Genomic DNA, 24309 nt, shown 5'->3' on the forward strand with positions numbered 1-24309 from the left:
CAGGGCTGTGATAGAAAGTGGGCTGGGAAGCCAGAAACAGGCAACTCTTAAATCTAAACACTCACTAAGTGATCTGTTGTCGCATTGGTCCTGTTGCCACAGTGTATTGACGATGTCTGTTCCTAAGACTTGAGTTACCTTAATCAATCAAGAAGGCTTTCATTGCCCAGTAGAGTCAGTTGCTAGACTGAATGTTTGTGTTCAGGTGTCTAAGCATGAGTCAAGCAGGTTCCTACCTCTCTGGAAACTCCAATCTTACTAGAAGGTGGCAGAAAATGTTGAAACAGATATCTGTTGACTCCTTACACTGTTCTTAGTGCTGGGGATATAACTGGGTCATGTTCAGCTTTACTCTCTTTGGATTTTAAAGTCAATTTTGGGCAAAGAAACCTTTAGGCAAAAGACACGTAGTGCTTCTGTGAGGTAGGAGCATGTGGAGGGGTTGGAGAGCCTTCCTGAACAGCACCATCTAGTTGGAGAACTAAACAATGAGCAGGAGCTCTGGGGAGTAGAGGAGACAATAAATATACTTTAAAGTCAATGCCATCCTAGAGTAGAGAGGCTAGTCCTGGTGAGGGGATGGGGTAAGGAGTACATTTGGAAGTCAGCTTTTACCAGAGCACCCATCATGAGAGGCGCTATTCTCTATAAAAAGCAATTAATCTTCCTTTTCTGTTTGAAAAGGTGATATGCTTGATCTTTTGAAATGGAGAACCCACCCAGACAAGATCACAGGCTGTCTCTCTAAGTTAAAAGAAATCGATGGCTCAGAGATAGTAAAGGTATATACACTGTTTTATTATTACTTGGAAACTCATGAACTCTGGGAGGAGGGCAGACTGGGTCTTACTCATTTGACTTTATCTCTTTAAATCCATAGTTTCTCCAAGACACACTGGATACCTTGTTTGGAATATTAGATGAAAATTCCCAAAAATATGGGTCTAAAGTGTTTGATTCTTTGGTAAGTTTATATTTTTTAATAATATTACAAATATGTGTGCCTCTTGATCCTAACCATTTTAGAAATGGCCACTTGATGATGAAAGAGTTTATTTACTTATTTTGAACAGACAAAGAAAAGATTGGCCCTGGGTTCTATAACATTCAATTTTCTTCTTAGGTCCACATAATCAATTTGCTACAAGATAGCAAGTTTCATCATTTTAAGCCTGTCATGGACACTTATATTGAGAGTCACTTTGCTGGGGCACTTGCATACAGGTAAGACCCTTTCTCTTGTAATTGCCTTAGGAATTACACTTGTGCTAAAGCTTAAGCAGCTGCATAGGAAGACATTGTTGTAAGGAGATACAGGCAGATGTGATGCTCAGCCACCAAACCCTATCTTTCCTCTGCACATACCCCTGTTCAGTGGTGATAACTTATTTTGTGTAAAAGGAAAGGGGGCGGGTGGGAGGGAGAGCTTTCTGAAGTCTGATCCTGGAATCTGGTAACTTCTCACCTGGTGTGCTCTGGTCTAAGGCGTCAGGTCCTTTTTGCTGTTAGGAGACCTGTTTTTTACCACATTTACTACTTATATATGACTTAAAGGAATAACTATGAATGGAAAGCAACCCTTGCTTTCATCCCTATCCCAAGTCACTTATTCACCTGTTAATATTTACAGAGGCCTTACTCATTACCAAGTGCCTTGTTCCATGCTCTAATATACAGACCTAGTCCCTAGCCTCAAACCATATAGCCACTGAAGTCTACTGTTAGTAGCTGCTTCTTTTCCAACAGTGCAGGTTATATAAGTAGCAAAAGGCAATAGGAAATGCCCTACTTCAGCTCTGCCAAGTCTCCAGAAAGCAATGCTAATAGTCGCCCCAAAGCAGCTGCATGTCAGGCTCCATACATTGTGTTCTTATGTGAAGATTTTCTCCCTGACCAGTGGAATTGGGATTATCTAAATGGAGACCAGCAAGCTAACTCTAAACTCTAAACAGAGTTTGTTTGTTTTTCTTTCCACCTTTCCAAAAAAAAAAAAAAAAAACTACTACTTGAACTAGAAATTAAAAATTAGCCAGCATTTATGTCAGTTTGATTGTAACACTAAAATTTCTGGGTGGTTCTTTAGTTTTACTTTTGTTTCATAATAAACAAGCAATAAGGAAGCATCTTTCTCCTCTGGAAGTGCTTTTCCAGGAGCACACTTAGATGGTGAGCCTTGATCTCGTGGTGGGAAATTGGCCTGATAAATGCAGGAGTGTGGCTTGGGATGGCACGATCTGTCTTCATGCCTCCCCTGCCTTTTCCCTGCAGCTAAACAGCAAATACCTTGCAGTATTCACAAGCTTGGGAAGGAAAGGCTGCTGCTGAGCAGTTGTCTCATGACAGGCTTAAGTCAAGGGTCAGCAGGAGACCTAGAAGACAGTCTCAGTGCGCAGCAGCATGCTTCCTTCTTAGGTTTCAAGGCAGGAGGTAGTGCTGTCCTGGGAGGAGAATGTGAGACCTTACAGAGAAAGACACGTCTTCCTGATATCTGAGGATGTGGAGTTTATTGGCACTGAATTGAAAATTAGCTATTCTGCAGTCTGTACTTTACTTGCTGTGTTTCAGAGATCTCATCAAAGTTCTCAAGTGGTACGTGGACAGAATAACGGAAGCAGAGCGCCAGGAGCATATCCAGGAAGTGTTGAAGGTAAGAGCAGGCTGTAGACAACAGATGACAGAGTCTCACAAAGCTGTTACGTGATGATTGGAGACTAATTGGTTCTTCTGCACAGACAGTAATTGGTGGTGATACATTACTGACATTCCAATTCAAGGATCTTAATCAGTTTATGATTGCTCCAAAGCTGACAGAACTTGAAAGGGACTTTTCCAGGCCTGTCGCAGGAGCCTGCTGTGGACTGAATCCGGCAGAGATGATGTCCAGGATAGACAGGAGAAGTGGGAGCATGGGAAGAGACTGTAATGAGCAGTTAATTAAACTTGGAAATTTCTGCCCAAGACCTACTGAGAAGCCTTTAGCTTAAGTTTTAAGGAGTAATGGGGTCACCTAACAGTGATCACAATGAAGGAACCTCAGACTTTACTGGGTCTCATGGCTTAGGAACTCCTACATCTCTGGACCCAGTATATTGAACCACAGTGACATTAATGTGACCTTCAGAGATGTTGAAGAATAAAATTTTTTTTGACTCCCAAATCTTTTTCCTCTCCTTCCTACTCCTTCCATATCCCTATCTTTGTATGAGGTATGGTCACATTATGTAACCCAGGATAAACCTCAACTCTAAGTGCTCTTGTGTAATCCTCTTAAGTAAAAAATGAAGATTTAGGGTGAGGATATAGTTCTGTACTATGTGCTTGCCTAGCAAACATGAGGCCCAGCAAGTGTGAGGCCCTGGGCTGATTTCCAGTACTGCCATAGAAAATATATATATAAATTTGTCAAGGGGTTTCATAGCCTTGGCAGTCCCCTGATTCATATTGAGACCATCCAATGTGGCATCCGCTGTTAAATAGATAATGCATACTTAACAATTATAAAATGGCCCCTTTCTTTCATTGTCATTTTATTCACTTGGTCTCTTGTAAGTAAAATGCTAAGTGGCAAATCACTTTTAAAAATATCCATCTCTCCATCAGCTAAATTAAAACAAAAATTATTTGAAGATCAAAAATTTCCAGTGTTTCTAACTCCAGAACTATAAAGAATTTTTAACATGTTTTGCTTCTTTGACATCAAAGAAAAATGGCTTTTCCCCTTTAAGTATATATCACTCAAACATCTCAGGGTGCCTCAGTTTTGGGATGAATTATTTAAAAGTCTAACACTGTTCTGTAATATTTTTTATGCTATGTCATTGTTACATAAATACTCTGAGTCCTTTGAAGCTAACTTTCTCACACTCTTGTTTCAAGGCCCAAGAATACATTTTTAAATATATAGTTCAGTCCCGAAGGCTGTTTTCCCTTGCCACTGGAGGGCAGAATGAAGAGGAATTCCGCTGCTGTATCCAGGAGCTCCTTATGTCTGTCCGCTTCTTCCTCTCACAAGAGAGCAAAGGGACTGGAGCATTATCACAGTCACAGGTAATTGTTTTCCATCTCTGCTGACTAGAAGAAAACTGACTACAGTCAGTTTGTTTTCTTTTACTCGCCAGCTTGGTTGAGTAGCCCGGCTGGCTTTGTCCTGTAGCTGGACCATCATCAGGATTAGACTTTGGAGATCCCTGGGCTCTATAGACTGGCCTAACATAAGCAACTCTAGTCCCTAGATCCCGTGCTAGAGTAGAGGCAGTTTGCATTGGTCATGTTTTCATTTATTAGAGCACATTCAGGTATCTAGAGCCTTGTTCTTTCCTCAGCCCTGTTACTTTTTAGTCTATCAAGTTGAGAATCAGTCTCTTGGAGTCTGATAAATTCACATTGTTTTCTTTTATGTAACTTACTACTGTCTTCCTGGGACTGACCTAAGATAATGTCAAGTCAATGCTGCCAGATCCTGTTACTAGGAGTAGTAGCTTCATATGAGTTTGTCTGTCTGTGCGTGTGTGCTTGGGATGCACACCTGCACCAGTGTGTTGTTGGCCATTTTATTGTGAGACAATCATTTAACTTAGTCTGGCCTCATGCCTGGCACTGATTTTCCTTTATTATTTGTTTTTGAGGTTTTTTTTTTTTAAGTTCTGGAATCATCTACATTCAAAATAGCATTGCCCTTTTATACACTCCCAGAGACAATTCTTAGTATGCTTCTCTATCTTTTCTTAATCCTTCATGTATATTTTTAATTTTGATGGCTTGGTTAAAAGCTGTCAGATAGAGAAGCAGCCTCCCACCATCCTGTGGAAATTTAAAATCTTTGAGAACTTTAATATGAAGATTAAGGCAAACTGGGTCTTAAGAGTGTTGATGTCATCCAGAGTCATGTGGCATATGGCAGGCCTACCATACAGTGTCCCAGCACCAGAACTCCACAGTCCTCCAGTTAAAGCACTGTGCTTTTCCTGACTGTATCCACAGCTAGCCTTGTTATTCTCTTCCTTCCAGCCAGGACAGCGTATAACAGAATCTCTTTTAAATGTCATTTTATACTCTGTAGTTAACAATCCAATCCTGGCACCTGGGAACTCACAAGAGACCTCAAAGGCAAGCTTCCATCTTGCCAGAACTAATGTGCAGCAATTGATGATCTGAGAAGGCTATCCAATAGGCTCACCATATATTCCTTAGAGGTCTCAGAATTTACTACTTTATAATTAGGGTTTCACCCTGAAATGTCTCTTTTAACTTGTTGTTAACCACAGAGACCACACCTGCCTACTTTGCATATGAAAAATATCTATCTTTAAGAGTACATCACATTATTGTTTATAACTTCTTAGAGATCCAAGACATTCTTTCTCTTCTAAAGCTACAGAAATACCTCTGTACCTTCACCATGTCTCGTGTGAGTCCTAGTATTCCCTCAGGAACCTTCATTGCTCTTTCTGCAGGGTGTAGCAGCCCCGATGCTTCTATATCATTCTGACTTTCATTATTCTTGGGTTTCAGAGTACTAGTTCGTAGTCGAGCTTTAGAGACAACTTTGTTACTCTTTTAAGTATATAAAGTTCCTGAATATGCTTACTGAAGTCATTCTTTACTCTGTATGCTATCCATTTACATATGTGTATGTGATTGTTTTAGTTTTATGCAAAGTCAGAGTTAATGTAGGATTATGAGATACTGATTTTCTTTAATAAAATAAAACAGCTTTGCCTGCCAAAATTTTGGTCATAAGGTTAATGACACATTTCTTCCCATTCCAGGTCCACTGATAATCCTACACTGCTCTTTTAAAAAAAGTAGGAGGGCAAAAATGTGGTTAATGAGACATGTTAGTTTTCTATTGATGCTAACATACCTTAGCTTGAGGGCCATGAACAGCTTTTATTTATTTATTGAGCTGCAGTTTTGTAGGTCAGGAATCTACTCAGGCTTAGTTGAATTCTTTCCTAAGAGTTTCCCAGAGTCGAAATCAGAACTTGACTTCTTACCTGAAGCCTTTGAATAAGAACAGGACCTTTCAGGCTATTGGTAGAAATTGTGAGGTCAAGGGCCTCTCCCTGCAGGCTGACAAGAGAGACTGGGGACATAGGAGGTGTTCTGTCTTCTGGAGGCCACTCTGAATGCTTTTTACATATGGTTGCTCCAAATCCAGCAACCATATGCTGTGTTCTGTTCATGATCTCCATCTCTAGAGGCCTCCTGCAATGAAATAAAACAACTGAAGGTTGTGATTAGATTATGCCCACCTACATTGTCTCCATATTTAAGAGTCAGCTAAGTAGCATCTTTCTTTCTTTTCTTTTCTTTTTTTGTAAAACCCCTTTGGATTTTATAAAAACAACCTTATCCAGAGCCAAGGATCATACTGGCCTAAACTCCTAAGCTATGTTAAAAGCAGAAACTTTGTTTTCTGGCTTGACTTTGTGGGAGTCTTTCCCACGTGAGTGACAACCCAGCACAGTTGGTGATTTCTGGAGACAGAGGGACCTTCCCAGTACTCTATCAAGTGGGCCAAGGGATTTCTACCCAAAGGGTCTGCTCATCAGTGGGATAAGGGATTGATTTCCAATGGTTCTGCTCATCTTAGGCCTGGTAGAACGGTTCCTCTTAGCCAGATCCCAACTTGGCATTAATGCTTTCCTGGGTAGCCCTTTCATGGACAGGCAAGACCCAGAAGCCGTGTTGCCATTTCCCATTTCATGTACTGACTCCTGCCCTAGAATTTTCTGGAAAAGAAGATGAAGGGCAAAAAGGGTAAAGGCCCCAGACCTTGCTGCAAGTTCCTTATAATTATTTTTCTCTATTTATCTCAGGGCATGGGAAAGTCAAAACCAAATTGTACTTTTATTTTTATTTTCAGTAATAACCCTTATTTTGTCTCAGGGCAGCTGGCTTCCTGCCCTCATAAAGTATTTTTTTCTTTACGCCTTTTAGTAGTCATATTATAAAGGTACCTTACATTTCAGGGACACTAAGATACTTTTTTCAACTTAAGAATTATAATAAGAAACTCAGGAATATATTAAGGGATACCTGAGGAAGACAATTTGACTTTTTGTAGACAGAAAGATAAAATTGTTGTATTTTTTGCTTTTATTTATTTTATTTCATTTATGTGACTCAGTTCTTTGCCAAGTACACCAAAGCTTACATAAATACAGCCTTTAGCAGGGAATACCAAGTTACTCATTTTAAGAGTATTCAAGCAGATGCATAGTTTTTTGAAAGGCAGTCATCAAGTTTTCATTTAGAAAGAGAAAGAAATCACAATAAAATATATTTGGAAATATTAGGGGCTGTGGTTGTAACCCTGTAGAAAGGCTGTTTGTCTAACCTACACAAACGTTTCACCCTCAGGACCAATAAAAACTTGGTGACATTTTACATCTTATTTTTCCGAGATCAGTAATTAATTTGTGTCCCTCCGTTGTTTTAAGGCTGTGTTCCTGAGCTCCTTTCCAGCTGTGTACTCAGAACTGCTGAAGCTCTTTGATGTCCGGGAAGTGGCCAACTTGGTACAGGACACCCTGGGCAGCCTGCCGACCATCATGCATGTGGATGATTCCTTGCAGGCAATTAAGCTTCAGTGCATTGGCAAAACTGTAGAGAGTCAGCTCTATACCAACCCAGGTACAGTGATGCTCTATGGGAAAATGCTGTGTCTAGAAAGCCCTTCTTCATGCCTTGTGGCCAATGGTCAAAGAAGCAAATAAAATCAAACACACTTTCAAAAAAGTATTGTCATTTTGATGGGAAATGTATTTATCATTCAGATATAATGCTGTGGCTATCAAAATATCATTGCTAGACCAAATAGGTCAACCATAGTGGTTCATATTTGTAGTCCTAGCTACATAGGCACCTGACACCAGTGGATCCAGTAAATCCAGAAGTTTAAGACCAGTCTAAGCAGAGTGCACATACTGAGACCCAATGACAAAGGAAAGAGGGGACTGGGGAGGGCACTAAATAAGTTATTTATTGTAATCACAACTAGTAGTTGTGTGAGCATGGGTCTCCTGCCCACATTGTTGTCGATTTCCCATTATAGGATCAAGAGAAAAGCAACCTTTTCCTTCTGAGATTTATATACACCTGGTATGATCCTTATTTGTCTAGTTTTTTTAAATGGTTCCCATCAGTTTGTAGCTTAGTCACTAGTCTATATATGTAAAGAGATACCAAATAAGGGCAATTTGATTCTTTTAAAGTGCATGTCATTGGGGTTTGCTTACATTTTCTCAGGGTTTTAGAGTCCAGGGTTATCACAGAAGGAAGCATCGTGAGATGAAAGCAGGCAAACTGGCTGAAAGCCTACATTTTAAGTTCAATGAGTGAGGCAGACTGGGTCTGGTGTGGCCTTTTGAAACCTCAAAGGTCACCACCCATGATACCTCAGCAAAGCCAAGTCTCCTAATCCTTCCTAAATAGTTCACCACCTGGGAATTAAACATTCAAATCTATGAGCCTGTGGTAACCATTCTCATCCAAACCACCATAGTTTGTCTTCTGAAACCATAAGGATGTTCTTTGTGCTCCGTTTTTTTTTTTGTTTGTTTGTTTTGTTTTGTTTTGTTTTGTTTTTTGTTGTTGTTGTTGTTGTTGTTTATGTTATCCCAATATCAAGCAATCAGCTACCAAATGTTTTTTGCTATGCTATCATTAAATCCTGTTCTCTCTCCTCTCTCTCTCTCTCTCTCTCTCTCTCTCTCTCTCTCTCTCTATCTATCTATCTATCTCTTTTTCTCTACCCCTCTCTCTCCCTCTCTTCCCCCCCCCCCCCTTTATTTTCTTGGAGAAAATAATGAAGTATCCACCTTATTTTAAAATTTACTTGACAAATTTTCCATCTGATTCACCAACTAAAAAGTTTTTAAGATAGATTCTATCAGAAGTTATTTTTCCATTTGGATGCATATGTGAGTATATAGTCCCAAACATACTGAAAAAATAGGTGATTTTATCATAAGACATCTTAAGCATACAGATAAAAATAGAGCATATAAGTAAATCATGAAAAAATCTTGACATCAAAGTATTTACTGTAAATCTCTTCTTCTTAAGGAATTCATTGCTTTCTTCCTTTTTTAGCTGGGCATGGTGACACAGGCCTTCAACCCCAGCACTTGAGTGGCAGAGGCAGGCATGTCTCTGAGTTCAAAGTCAACCTGGTGTACAGAGTGAATTCCAGAATAGCCAGGTTGCTTTTTCCTTTTGATGAAATTAATAATGCTTCAATTGATATAAAAGAAAGTTTAATCTTTTGATTTTTTATGATTAAAAGAAAAAATAACTTTAGAACAGCAGTGGGGGGGTCACCTCTGATTATCAGAAAACAGACATTTATAATCATAATCATAGCAAAATTACAGTTAGGTAGTAGCAATGAATATAATTTTATGGTTGAGGGTCACCACAACATGATCAACTGTCTGAAAGGGTAGTGGTATTAGGAAAATGGAGAACTACTGACTTAAAAAAAAAAAAAGAAAAAGAAAAAGAAAAAGAAAAAAAAAAGGTCTTTTTTTGCAGGTAGATTCTAAACTGTTTGTTGGAACCAAAGGGTTGTATTTCAGTGGTCAGGAACTTACCTAGAGTTGCAGGCTGAGGTGTAGAAAGGACAGGGGTGGATCAAGTCCCTAGTTTAACTCAGGCACCAATTCTGCTTTCCCCAAGCTAAGGAAGGTTGACTTCTGCCTCACAGGAGTTATGATTTCTGCCATATTTTCCCCACACTAAATAGATGATTCATTAGTCCTACACTAAACGGTCAGCTAAGATCACCAAAAAAAGTTTTTAGTGCTAAAGAAATTGTTGAGAGAATTTTATTCATTTCACAGACCCTTTGGATTCCTGACCTTCAGGGAACAAAATAAGAAAAACAAGATCAAAAAGTCAGTACAATGAAGAAGTTAATCAGGTCCCTGTGTGAGTTGGTGAGAATATCTGCAAAGCTCACTCTGGAGTTATTCTTCAGGGTCTGTGCCAGGACCCTAGAGGAGAGGCTCAGAGTCAGGATTAGGAAGTTGATAGTTGCCTTGTGGCATGGGGTAGGCGGAAGTGGTAGGAACCCTGTGTGCTCTTTCTATGGGGGCCACTCCCCTTGGAGGATGATGATGAAGAAGCAGAAGCCACTCACAGTCAACATAGTTAAAACTGCTTCTCTCACTTCACAAGTGATGCTTAGCTTCACATTCACTGACTCATCACTGAAGGAAACAAAGACTGTCACATGTAAGCGATGGGGTACAGCATATTCAGAAGAAGCTGTCTTCATAGAGAAAAACAGGAAGTGTCCCTGGGAATCCTCCAAGATAGAAAAGACCTTGTTAAATCACATGGTACTCCCCAGGAGTGTTAGGGAAACCTTGAGAGGGTTGCAAGTGAGTGTGGCAACCAAACCTACTCACTGTGAACTCAAGGAGCAAGCAGGTATCTCTGCAGTATCCTTGTGAATGAAAAGGTACTGGAAGGAAAACCAAATTTGTAATGTGAATACCTGAGCTGACAAGTGGAGTAAAATAATTAGGCTGTGACTAGAAGAGGGACAGTACAAAATTGTAACTATGGGCATGGTAGGCTAAGCAGAAAAACACAACACAAATGGTCCCAGTGTCGGCCCATTCAACATAGCAAGTAACGAACAAGATTGGCCTAACAAAACAAAATGTAGATTTTAAACAGAGAGAAGAAATTAAGTGGATTTGTCCCAACTTCTCAAAGAAAACTAATTATATCCAGATAACAAGGGATATGATAACATTTTACTTTTATTATAAACACAAGCTAAGGCTACAATAATCAGAATAAGATGAGGTTGGCGTCTTGAAGATAGTGGTAGTGTCGTAGTTTATCATTGCTCCTGTAATTGGAACCATGGCTTGGTGGCTTTAAATAAATGATGCAGACTCCTTATCTGTAGAACAAACTTTGATGATTTCACTGTACAAAATTCAGGGTGTTCCCAGACTGTCTCGAAGGCCTAGGGAACTGGTCATCTTGATATTTTGTAGCTTTAGAGGCCATCTGCACACTTTACCTCTCTTCCTCTTCAAAATTAGGATCACAGCATCTTTACCCCCACACACACTACACACATGTACACACACACACACACATACACACACACATACACACACACATATACACACATACACACACATACATACATACATACACACACACACACACACACACACACACTTGACCCTTCTATCTCTTTCATTCATCAGGATCCCTATGTTTACAATGGGGCCAGATAAAGCCCCCCGTGTTACATCTGCAGAAACTCCTTTGCTATAATATAAGTCCCAGGATCCAGGAAGTTGGAGTCTGGGAAACAACATTGGAATCAATTAATTCTCCTTCCCACACATGGGCAGAAGAAACAGATTTAAAAGCACTTTTCTGGCTTCACTCCACATAAGAAGGTGAAAAAACAGATACTGGAATTCTATTTCAAACAAACGAAGCCCAGAAGGGCTGCAGTTGTATGACTGAGTCCACACATCCCCACCAGGATGAGGTCACAGGCAATTCTTTTTTGACAGTTCTAACCCAAATATGGCGGTAGGATGAGTGGGAATGAGCGTATTCAAAGCTATGATGTTCGGCTAAAGCCGAAGGACTAATTCTTGACTTTTTCTTAATGACAACCCACATCTCCCAACACAGAGTTGGCAGTTGCTGTTTATAATCTGTTATGGATATTAATTTTTATGAGCAGAAACTTGGTCCATGTAAGAAAATGACTAAGTTAAACAATTTTCCAGGGGGCTATTATTACTAGAAAGAAGGGCGTCCACAATTAGCTCACATGGTAAGAAAATAAAATTTTAATTTTAGACAATTTGACCTTTGGGCTTTGTCCCTGGTGCTAAATTCTTGCTGATTTGTTTAGCAGGAATCTGTAACCATCACTTACCTATTTTCTTGCTGAGAACAGGTTATGTTTATATTTGTTTATGATTAAACCACATGCAAATTAGAGAGATTATGACAGTCATACTGTCATAACCAAGGCAAGTCTTATACTGGAAAACATTTCATTGGTGCTGGTTTACAGGTTCAGAGGTTCAGTACATTATCATCATGGTGGGACCATGGCAATATCCAGGCAGACATGGTGCTGGAGGAGCTGAGAGTTCTACATCTTGATCTGCAGGAAGCAGAAGGGTACTGTGTGCCATGCTTTTGTAGCTTGAGCACATATGACATCAAAGCTGGCCTCCACAGTGACACACTTTCTCCAACAAGGCCACCTCCTAATAGTGTCACTCTCTATGGCCAAGAATTCAAACACATGTTCTATGGGTGCCATTCCTATTCAAACCACCACACACACTGTGAATACATTGAATTCTCAGATGGAAGCAAATCCTCCAAGTAGAGAACACTTTACAGCAGTGGTTCTCTACCTTCCCTATGCTGCTACCCTCTAATACAGTTCCCCATGTTGTGGTGACCCCCAACCATAAAATGATTTTCATAATTACTTACTACCTGTAACTTTGCTGCTCTTATAAATGTAAGTATTTTTGTTTTCCAGTGGTTTTGGGCAGCCCCTGTGAAAAGGTCATTCAACCCCCAAAGGGGGTGCAACCCACAGATTGAGACCCACTGCTGTACCAGTTGAAAGGGCCAAGCAAAGGCACTTAGTATTAAATATACAAATACCATAGATACCAATAATTCCTCAATAACTTTGAGAGCTAAAAGAGAAACGCAAAGCGATGCAAAAAGTATGGACTTGCAGCAAGGACTTGAAATCACACGGTACATGAGAACATAATTGAAATGTTAATCAGAAACTGTGCTGTAACTCTCCAGAAACCAAGGACCAAGGCAGGAGGTAAGAAAGCGACATGCCCATTCACCATAGTAGACATCATAGATGAACACAGAGAGAGCACAGAAAACAGCAAGAGAAGCATTTGATTTACAAACATGGAGGTAAAACACCCTCAGGATAGGGGAAAAGATATGAAAGAAACTAGCTGTTACTAAGAGAGACCTCTTGACTACAGGAATGATGCATTGGGGGAATTTGCGTCATCTTGAATATAAAACTCATAGAGCTAGGACCCCTATAACACCATGTGCTGTTAGTTTAACGATCGATATGGAATTGAAAAATCAATGAGGGTTCACTAGGACTTGTGTGGAACTCAGCTGCTATGACACTAATAGCTTTCCCCCCCCCCCCAGACTCTCGGTACATTCTCCTGCCTGTAGTACTGCATCACCTCCACATCCACTTGCAAGAACAGAAGGACTTGATCATGTGCGCACGTATCCTTAGCAACGTATTCTGTCTCATCAAGAAAAACAGCTCAGTAAGTACATGCAGGTCATAGTGTGTGGTTGGTTCTCATCAAATGGCTTCTGCAAATAAAATCTTAAATGTCTTCAAAGGAGTCACATGAGGGAGGATCAACCAGAGACACGCTTTTCATATTCAACCAGGCTGAACTTCTTGGGTCTCCACAGAAGGAATTAAGAAAAAAAATTAAAAATAAATAAAAAAAATAACCTGTGGCATTAGTATAACCTTGAATAATCTGGCTTCCTAAAGTTGTGTTTCAAGGAAGAACTGAATACCAAGAAGAATTAGAAATCTCAAAGCTTCCCACATGTGTCTTTAATCTTGATGTGATGACACACTCTGTGGCAAAAATAAACTACTGCTTGCAGGGAAAGGCAATTTGGGCCTGCTCTGGGAAAGGCCACATAATGGTGCTTAGAACTTGACTGTGGCCCTTGGGTCTAGTCCTGTGGAAATTACAGAAGCAAAGGACAGTCCCCAGGAGACTAGAAGTACCTGTGGTACAACTATTGAACAACCTCAACAGTAGTCTTCTTGTCATGGCTTTGAGGATTCCTGTTTTGCTTGACTCTTGACACAGTATAATTGTTGTGTGTTAAGAGTACAGCACAAAGTGAGAAAAATGGCATGTTTCCATATCAATGGAGCAATGTCTGGGATTGAAGTTCTCAGCACAGGAGTCTGATATGAAATCTGAATAGGAAGGAAGTCCTGTTCTCTTTCTGTCAATCCATGGCTGTTAATGAAAGGGTGAGCTCATCCATAGCAGGTTACAAAGAAGTCTGAAAGTGAATGCTGAGTCTCTGTTTCCCCCAATCCCACACTGATTTCAGGGCTGCATTCCTTATTTTTCTGTGTTTATGATCTGCTTCTGAAGAGCAGGCAGGGGTAGGAATGACACCAGGAGAGGTGATGGAGAGAGTGCCCTGTTGGTATGGAAACAGTGAGATTTCAGAGAACCCATGAGTTCTGCATCTGAAAGTGTGGTGAGCTGGGCAGTCATGGCAGGAACAGGGGTCACTGTCCCACCACCCCACAAACACCAGTGACATGGAATGAGATGGAGCAGTGACAAGAGAGAAAAAGCTTTTGCCCCACTTTGAAACTCCCTCTGATCATTTGACCACAAAGAACCAAGCCATGACTGACTAGAAGGGTTTTCCAGGTTAGAGTCACTGTGAGTAGAAACTAGCCAGGTCACTAGATGGACAAAAAGCAGACAGCTGTAGTGAAGATGGTTTCATTGTTCTTCTCCTCTACTTAAATTTCAAAATTGCAGTCAGGTTTTTAGCTAAGCCAGGGCTTAGCTCATAAGGACTTGAGAGCTGAAAGCAGTTCATTGGGGAAACTTTAATAGTTTTCTCAAAAATGTTATAAAATTTATCATTAAATATATGTGTACATATGTAATATATGTATGTATCTATGTGTATTTATGTACATATGTAGATAATATATAAACAGAAGTTTCTTCCCCATGCAATTATGTTAGGCACCCATTCTTCTGTGCAGCATGCCATGCAGGGTTTTCTCTCTGGAGTCCTGAAGTGTGGGTGGTATTAAGCACGTCAGGAAAGCCAGTCCCTCTCGTGGCTACTAACCAGGGCCCTCTGTGGCCAAGGATCCTCATCTAGACTGCTCTCCAGTTTCTTATGTTTACATGTAGACTTTTTTCAAATCCCACTTCTGTGGGAGCGGTCATTTGCATATAAACCAGTCTTGGAAATGATCTGTGTGAGTGCCACGCTGAGAGGAGTCAATGTAAGCACATTTAGGGCCTGAGGAAATCATACTGAAAGAAGACTTCAGCCCAGAGAGGCTCCCTGCTTTGCTGAGGGCCAGGTGTTCCTTAGGAGTAGGGCTGGCTTTGTAATTGGTGTTTACACTGTGCCTCTTTTGTTTATATCTCAGCTTTACATTGAGTAGCCAGACGGTGGGTGTGCTTTGGGGCAAGCCATTGACTCTCTGATGTTTCTCTGCAAGGCCATTTTTTTTTCCATTGAGGTTTACATCTCTTACTGTCTTAAGTTGGTTTGGTTTTAGATTCCTTTAAAAGAGATTTAGTGCACGCAGAGGCAATCCCCTGAGCACATTGTTTATTTTTTTTATTTTTCTCTCCTAAGGAAAAGTCTGTGCTGGAGGAAATAGACGTGATAGTGGCCAGCTTGCTGGATATCCTGCTGAGGACCATATTGGAGATCACCAGTCGGCCTCAAGCATCCAGCTCTGCCATGAGGCTGCAGTTCCAGGATGTCACTGTAAGTTCATAAGCATGTGGCATACTTACAGGGCCTGGTTGTGCACCTTAAAGCTCCATTCTCTTTGGTGATGGGTTGTAATATGACTGTGGGAAATCTGTCCCCAGGATGAGCTATGAACATTACTAGACTATAGGAGGTGGTGTTCACTATACAAATGGTAAGAGTAGGAAGCCTATAGGTAAAGACACTATTGTCAGTAAGTCTGAACTTCAGAAAGGCAGCTTTCATATTCTTACTTTTCTAAATTTACTCCATGATTTATATCCCCAGTCAAATTGGTAACTTTTAATTTTCCAAATTCTCCAAAAAACAAATAGGGAAGCAGCAGCTAGAATCTGAGACCCTATGTACTAATTCTGGACTTTTCACCTGCACTCAGTAGGTGTTAAATTTTTTTAGTCTTCAGCTTGGCTATGTTAGATGAAAAGCTTTACCTTGGTAAATTTTAAGGGTCTTTCAAGCTCAGTTGTCTCAGGATGCTAGCATAGCACGTTGCAGGCAAAGTATTAGCAAATAAAGTCAGATATTTTATACATATGCATCTGTATATGATGTATGTTTCTGTTTCTATCTATGGCAGTGTTAAGGATCAAATCCAGGGCTTCATGTGTGGTAAACAAGTTCTTTACCACTGAGTTATCCACACACCTAGGAATATCTGTTTTTTAAAAAAATCACTTGAGGTTTGACATTTACATGTTTGTATATTAAACACTGTTCTTTTAAGCAAGAGCTGTCTTGTAGCTGTAGCAGTAGAAACTCTAAGTTCCATGTAAATGATGTGCACAAGTGTTAATGAAGCATTTGCTGCCAGCTTCACTAACTGTGCTGTGCTGCTCGGGGATGTTTAGCTCTAGATACAAATCATTTCCATTTCTAGTTAAAAACTAGGAAGTCTGGGGTCCTTAGGGAACTTTGTGGAAGCAGAGGCAGAAAGAGTGTAAGAGCCAGAGGTGATGGAGGACACCAAGGAATCAAGGCCTTCTAGACACAACAGAGTGGATACATGGGAACTCACAGGGCCTGCATGGGTCTGTACCCTATGGGATCCTAGGGCTAAAAGGACAAATGGATACAGGCCCCAATCCCTGATGTGGAAGCTATCTTCAAATGATAAACACTTGCAAATGAAAAATTCCCTTTCTTCAAGGCAATGAATCTCAGTGGGGAAACAAAGTATTCTTAAGGATAGGCCCCATGCCTAGGTATAGAAGGCCAACACTAAACAAACTCAGAGGTCTCTTTGGAGGTTCTTTGTCTCATAACGTTAAATCAGGGCATTCTTTTTCTAAAATTACAGGTCTTTTGTGTAAATATTATGGCTTCTCTGTTTCCTCTGTGAGAGAGAAAACTGGAAGTGAGGTGAGGCTATAAACTCTCAAAGCCTACCCTCAGTTATATACCTCTTCTTCTCAAGCTCCGCTTGCTAAAAGTTTCCTAGCTTCCCTAAACAACGCCAACAGCTAGGGGCTAAGTCGTCAAATACATGAGCCAGTGGGAGACAGTTTTCATCCAAACCAGCACTACTAGTAAAGTTAAACTATCTTAACAAACTAAGATTTTTATATGTTTTATTTAAAATATATTTAAAATTTGTATATGTAATATGTGCTATGTATATGTGTATGAAAGGAAAGGGAGAAATCACCAGGACTAGTAAGATGGCTCCATAGTTATTCCTCCAGGGGACCTGAGTTCTATGCACCTACAATGGCAGCTCACAACCACCACCAGTAACAAGTTCCAGAGGATCTCTTTCCCTCTTCCAGCCTGCATGGACTCCAAGCACACATGAGTACTCAGACACGTATGCAGGCAAAACTCTCTTACACATGAAGTTAAAGGAAAATTAAGATCCTAATGTATGTAGCAGCTGAACTGTATTATTTAAATAAAGAAGTTTGAATTCTAGTTTCTCGTGGTCTAAGGAGCCCGATGTGTGAAATGGCACCCATCTCTTCGTGGGCTCGCTGTTATCTGATGGATGGGTGGTGGGTGCCACTGAAGTTTGTTACAGGTTTGAAGGCTTAAATGATTATTTGGTTTTTGTTTTGTTTTATTTTATTTTATTTACTTTTTTCAAGCGAAACCCTTTATTTTGTATTACTATAAAACCTTATGCAGCTATATGAAGCAATATAAAAATATTTCATGTTTCTCTTACCCAGTTCAATAAGTGATAGCCACTTGTAGTATTCCAGAACAGACCATGGATGTTGATATGACCAAGATGTGCAATGTTTCCATCACTGCAGCCATTTCTCATGGGGTGCTTTAGAGCTAAATCCACTTCCCTTCATCTCCTCCACCTCCTTAGCTCCAGGCAACCCCCACACTCCTCTTTGTTCCTGCAGCTCTGGCATTTGTGGGTGTTATGTGTATAGAATCTCGGAGCACATGACTTTTTATGATTGACTTTTAAAAGTAGTGAGCAGAGTTTTGTGAAGATTCCTGCAGGCTGCTATGTACATTGTTTTCCTTTTCATTACTATTATTCCATGGTATATACCATAATACGTATAACAAAAGTTTACCTATGAAGGTCTGTGGGGTTGTTTCCAGGGTTTGTGTAGTATTAGGAAAGTTAGTATAAACATCAATTACATTTAGTTTTTATGTGGACATGTTTCTCCACTTCTTCTTTTGCAAGAAATCCCAGGGAGTTGGCTGCTGAATCATTAGGTAGCTACATGGTCAGTTTTCTAAGAACCAGCCAGACTTCCTTCCTCAGGGCAGTGCCATGTAACACTCCACATGTGCACAGTCTGAGTGATCTCATTTCTCAGCATCTTTGTCAGCATGTGATGCTGCATCCTTTCCTTTGTGTCTGTGTGTGTCGGAGTTGGGAGGATTCTGAGAGGTATACAGCTTCCTCTCACTGAGGGGTTTACTGTCTGTTTCCCCAATGGCTGGCCTTACATTGCTAGCATTTTCACTTACATTCTTGCCATCTATATCACCTTCTAAGACAAACATCTCTTCGGGTCTTGTCCCATTTTCTAACCGAATGATTCCCTCACTGCTGAGTTGTGAACATTGTTTTGGCATTTTCTTCCACTGTATCTTGTTCTCCACCCTCTTAGTGGTATTCGCAAAAGCAAAGATTTTTTTTCATCTTAATGAACTCCAGATTATTAATTTTTCCTTTGATGAATCATGATTTGATTTCATGTTTAAGAACCCTTTTATCTAGTCATAACAATGCAACCCATTTTTCCTCAAAGTATGACAATTGTATAATTAACATTTAGACCCAGGAACCACTTTGTCTTGAATTTATGAGTCACATCCTTTCAGACCCTTTTTGCTCTTGATGTTGACATTTGTCATTAGTTTTGTCCATTCAATTTGAAATCTTGGTTCTTGGTATGATGAATGATTTTCATTTGAAATCCGTATATTTCTGTATGATGTGTTCCTGGGTCATATGTAAGCCTTTTGTTTTAGCTGTCCTTATGGGATACCACCCAGCTAGGGAGAATGAAGGCAGATGACAACCCAGGTGAAGATAGAGTGGAAGACCAGTTCCCCAAGCCTCCTTGGCACCTGAGCATAATGGTCTCTCTCTGTGTTACTCTAAATGGACCTAAAATATTCATCTCCAAACCCAAATTGGATCTACAGAACCCAAACCGTGAAAGAAGAAAACCATCTCACACAAACTTTCCTCTGGCTTCAACATTCATACAAAGGCAGGCAGGCATGATAGACAGATATCTAATTGTCTACCAGAGTTCTCCATGATGCATAAATATTTCTTTGCACATGACTGTGTTAAATAGCACGTGTAGTGGGTGACTTGGCTCAGCATTGGCACTAAGACTCTCTGGCATGCCTGTCTAAAGCTGTTAGGTAGTGGTTTATGAGTAGAGAGAGAAAAGAGTAGCACTGTCTAGGAAATACAGGGGGTGGGGTGGATGCGGACAGTCATATGTTTAAAAGAAGCTTCCTGAAGACTTTTTCCGTAAATATAAAATATCCTTGGCCGTTATTGATAGAAATATACAATGTATTCTGTACATAAAATGGATGCAAGCCACTGAAGACCATTGAATTTTTTTTTTCTGATCCAATTGAGAATATATAATTTTCCCATCTGGACAGCACAAAATCTTGTACACACCCATCCCTTAAAAGTACTCGTAACAACCTGTATTTATACGCAGAGAAGAATCGTAGCATCTGCTGCCATGTTGCTCCCAACTGTTTCAAGATCATTGAATTTTAAAGGCAGTTTGCCAAGTAACTGAAACTTGGCCAATGTTTTTATTAATATTATTTTTCACAAATTTGGAGAATTCATATAAACATTATTAAAGTATCTTAAAAGTAGAGAAAATCACACTTTTCAGATGTCCTTCAGTAGATGAATGGATACAAAAATTGTGGTACATTTACACAATGGAGTACTACTCAGCTATCAGAAACAATGGCCTAAGGAAATTCTCAAGAAAATGGATGCATCTAGAGAATATCATCCTGAGTGAGATAACCCAGTCACAAAAGAACAGACATAAGATGCAGTAACTGATAATTGGATACTAACCCCAGAAAGCCCTGAACACCCCAGAAACAACCCACAGACTGTGAAGATCAAGAAAAAAAGAAAAAAAAGAATATATTTTAATTAAAATAGAACTGTATCACATTCCCCTTTCCTCCCTACAGCCCCTCCCAGTTTCTCTCCTATCTCCTCAAATTAATCACCTCTTTTCCTATATTATTGTTACATATATACATATGTGTATGTATAGGTACCCACAAATACTTAATTACAACCTTATAAAAATGTGTTTGTATACTTTTATGCAAAAATGCTTAAAAATCTGTACATTTATTTTTGTTTTTTAAAATAAAGTTAAAAAAAAGAAAAAGATAAAAGTAAAATATTAGACATCTAATCTTCTGGACAAGAACTTGAAGTTTGAAAATAGGTTATATGAGCAAATGAAAGTAGATTATTGAAGTGTTGAGATTGACAGTATATCATAAATTTGTAGATATTATATGTTGCAATGATAAGTTATTTGTAGTGGGTCTAGACCAGACACAGCATACATAGTTAATAGCTTGGATTCAAAGAATTCATCTCTGTACGTAGATTATAACAAGCTATTGAAGGTCTATTTGCTATTTGGGTTTTTTTTTCTTATTGCTAAAATTATGATCTATGATATGTGATTTTTTAAAATTGGTGTTTTAGTATTTATAGGATATATTGAAACAAGTATTCAAGTGTATTAATAATGTTGTAAATGAGTTAGAATAGTTTATATACAATTTAAAGACCCATAACAAAAAAATTGATGGAACCTCTACCAATTAATTTACATTTTAAGACAACACATGATACATTGAACAGTATTATCAATAGATAGGCTCTTATGTATTTATATAAGTTTGAGCCATGCCCCCTCAACTTAGGCATGTTTCCTACATGTAATCAATCTCAAAGTAGGAAAGAGCCACAGAACACAGTCTTCTAGATCCACAGCCACTGACATTCACATCGAAGCTTTGCCATTTGCTAGCTGTGAAACCAGATCACCTTCTGTTTGACAGTGTCTACCTAACAAGACTCTAATAAAGAATAATTTGACAATGCAAAGTATAGTAATTTATATATAATGTCTTTTCACAAATCATAGTATTGGCAACCCCTTTTTAAAAGTTTTTTTAATTGGTGTACAAAACAATAAAATTTTATATTTTTAAAAAATATAACGTGATACATTATATTTACTTAGGAAACATTACAAGAAATAAGATAATGAACGTGTCCAACAATCAAAATTCAGTGTTTCCTCTTCATCCCCTTTTATTATCCAGCTGGCTGAGATCCTTTTATGCTATCTAAATAAAGACCATAGTCACCTAAAGAGAAGCTCTACAAATGCTGTTCCTTGGCAGCATTTTATCCTCAGCATCTGATGGAGGGATGCAGCAACAGTCTGAGGCAATAGCAGGGGGTACCCTGAAGTTATGATTCTCATGCAAGTCCCACGTAGCAGGACTCTTAGGTCTACGTGTCTCTTATGCCTGAGTAGAATGTCAGAATTCCTCAACACTTGTCAGTATCCAGTGTTGTTAGCTTCTGGGCTTGGAGTGCCTATGTACTTCTGCTGTGAAGACTTGCCAACTCTCTGGAACCTTTTCACTAACCATCGCTTACAGTTTCTCTGTAGTCTTCTGTTCTCCATTAGCCTCTGCTGTCCACTTTCCTCTACTTCCACTACTCTTGCTTGTGCCCACTTTGGCTGCATTTGTGACTTCTATGCTGTCTCTCTTAGTTCTGTAGCCACTGCAATGGCAGCTCCGGCCAGTCCTTTGCTGGTAGGCGGTGGCAGCTGTGGCTGCTGCTGCTGCTGCTGCTGCTGCTGCTGCTGCTGCTGCTGCTGCTGCTGCTGCTGCTGCTGCACGAAAGCCTCAAGACTTGAGTCTCTGCATTTCAGCTGTCATTGCAGCAGGTCGTCTGCAGCTTTCGCAGCTCTGCATTGCCGCCTGCCTCCTCTTCACCCCTCAGGCAACCAGCTACTTTTGTTTCCAAAGCTCAGAGTACTGGCTAGTACCTGCTACACTAGCACTCCACTACCTGCTGTTTCTTTCTTCATGTTAAGTTACACATGCTCAACTAAAGGAGGTGAGAGTAGACAAGATACACCTTTTATTTGGCCTAATATTGTAGCACCAGACAGAATTGAAGTTGTTTTCTGGCTGCCTCCTAAGAGGAACTACACAGTCTGCTTATCTAGCCAGAGAGAGACAGGTATTTGCTCCAATCCCAGCAAAACTCTCGTGCAAATGAAGGCTGTGTTTGTACCTATCCTGACATTGTTGCTTGTTTTGGTTTTTACATAGCAGACCCCTGAGGTCACTGTGCTAGGCTACAAGGGAAGTGCTTTCCCCCCAGCTTAGGTAAAAATGGCTGTAATGTCACCTAAAGTTCTCTGAAGCTTGTGATATCAAAATCCCATTTGCACTAAAACATCAATTACCTTTTCTTTATATTTTCTATGTCATGTGTAATGTTTACGGAATTCTTTTGCTCCATGGCAGGGTAGCATGTTGAGTCTGGGATGTAGTTCTACTGGTCTGCATTAGTTACTATGTGTCACTGTCACAGAATATTTAACAAACACCTTGTGGGGGGGGAAAGAGGGCTTTGAGGTCAGGATTTCAGAGTTATACAGGTTGTCGTAATGGGAATGTGGCCGCAAAGGTCCCTAGCAGCAGGAGCTTGCATTGGTGGCTGTCCACACCATGCCGACGTAGGAAACAGACAGCTGAACTGGAACCCGGAAATACATCAGAGCCTACAAAGGCTTACCTTTAGTAACCTGTTTCTACCAGCCAGACTCTGTTCCTAGAAATTTCAGAGCCTCCCAAAGAAAGCCGGCCCTGGTACAAGTACAGAAGCCTGGGGGAAGGGGCGTTCAAACCCAAACCATATTGTTATGAACCCATATGGAATATTTATTATATGATGATTGAATATTTATCTTAGTGTACAGGAGCAACTGTTTAACATATCTTTGTGTCACAAGTAACTGAATGTAAAGAACCAACGTGAATCTCAGATTTCTCCAACATAACCATTAAGTTGTATTCTTGGGATTCTTGTGGAAACTAGAGGAAAGACATTTGACTGAGCTAGCCCAACTGCCTAGGCTGCAAACCTGCCTCTTGGTCATTTAGTCTCTAGTTTTTGGTTTGTTGTTGTTGTTGTTGTTGTTCTTTTTATTGAATATCTTATGTATTTACATTTCAAATGTTATCCCATTTCCCAGTGCCCCCTCTCCCATTCCCTTCCCCCTGCTTCTGTGAGGATGTTCCCCCTCTCACATACCCACTCCCACCTTACTACACTGGCATTCCCCTACACTGGGGAAATGAATCTTCACTGGACCAAGAGCTTCTCCTCCTATTGATGCCAGACAATGTCATTCTCTGCTATATATGTGGCTGGAACCCTGTGTCCCTCCATGTGGACCCATTGGTTGGTAGTTTAGTCTCTGGTTTTAATGTGATACTTAAATGTCTTTTAATGTCTTTTTCACATACATTCAAACCAATCTCCCAATTAAAGTGGGCTTTTGTGTGCATTCAGTTAGCCAGCAGTTGCTTCTCCTGTTGGGTTTCCATTGCTTTATATTGCATTAAAAATGATAGTTTCATGTTAAAAGTGTATTAGAAAATGCAAATTATAGCAATTTTATTACTCTTAAAATCTAAGGATTTTTCATTTTTAAGCATCGACTTCATAGGAGTCAGGTACATAGAGCTCAAGCACAAAGAGTAGCTATCAACGTAGAAGCGTTTCCTTAAAGAAGACTGAAGCCAACATTATACATTGTCTGGTTCCTTTTGCCCACGGAGTCAAAGGGCCAGTGTGCTGATGAGTTGAAGAGGATCTTGTAAATTCAGAACAGGAATATGAAATTATCAGGAATTATAAAGATAGCCCAGGGAAAACTTGGAATTGTAGCAAATTCGTATTGAGTTATTGATGTTTTTCTTACTTCCCTTAAAATGTGGGATTTTTTTTTTCCTTAGGGAGAATTTGTTGCCTGTCTCCTTTCCCTATTACGACAAATGACAGATAGACATTATCAACAGCTTCTGAATAGTTTCAATACTAAAGAAGAGCTAAGGGTAAGTGTTGCTTACATGTTTTTTTCTCCTTTTACTTTCTCTTGTCCTGCATTGCTGTTCTGA

The 24309-nt window shown here is 39.8% G+C and overlaps 1 protein-coding gene across 3 annotated transcripts in view; it reads left to right on the forward strand.

Annotated features, from left to right (window-relative positions):
* DOCK4 (dedicator of cytokinesis 4) overlaps nt 1–24309 on the forward strand; it is a 383278-nt gene that overhangs the window by 268072 nt on the left and 90897 nt on the right. For all 3 annotated transcript variants that reach the window (XM_080927592.1, XM_080927594.1, XM_080927593.1), the window contains exons 18-26: nt 685–782; nt 881–964; nt 1124–1224; nt 2566–2647; nt 3877–4047; nt 7446–7638; nt 13216–13343; nt 15457–15591; nt 24148–24246. In XM_080927592.1, coding sequence (XP_080783718.1) covers nt 685–782; nt 881–964; nt 1124–1224; nt 2566–2647; nt 3877–4047; nt 7446–7638; nt 13216–13343; nt 15457–15591; nt 24148–24246 — 1091 coding nt within the window. The remainder of the gene's footprint in view (nt 1–684; nt 783–880; nt 965–1123; nt 1225–2565; nt 2648–3876; nt 4048–7445; nt 7639–13215; nt 13344–15456; nt 15592–24147; nt 24247–24309) is intronic.

Source organism: Micromys minutus (assembly GCF_963924665.1).
Source record: "Micromys minutus genome assembly, chromosome: 1".
NCBI classification, from domain to species: Eukaryota; Metazoa; Chordata; class Mammalia; order Rodentia; family Muridae; genus Micromys; species Micromys minutus.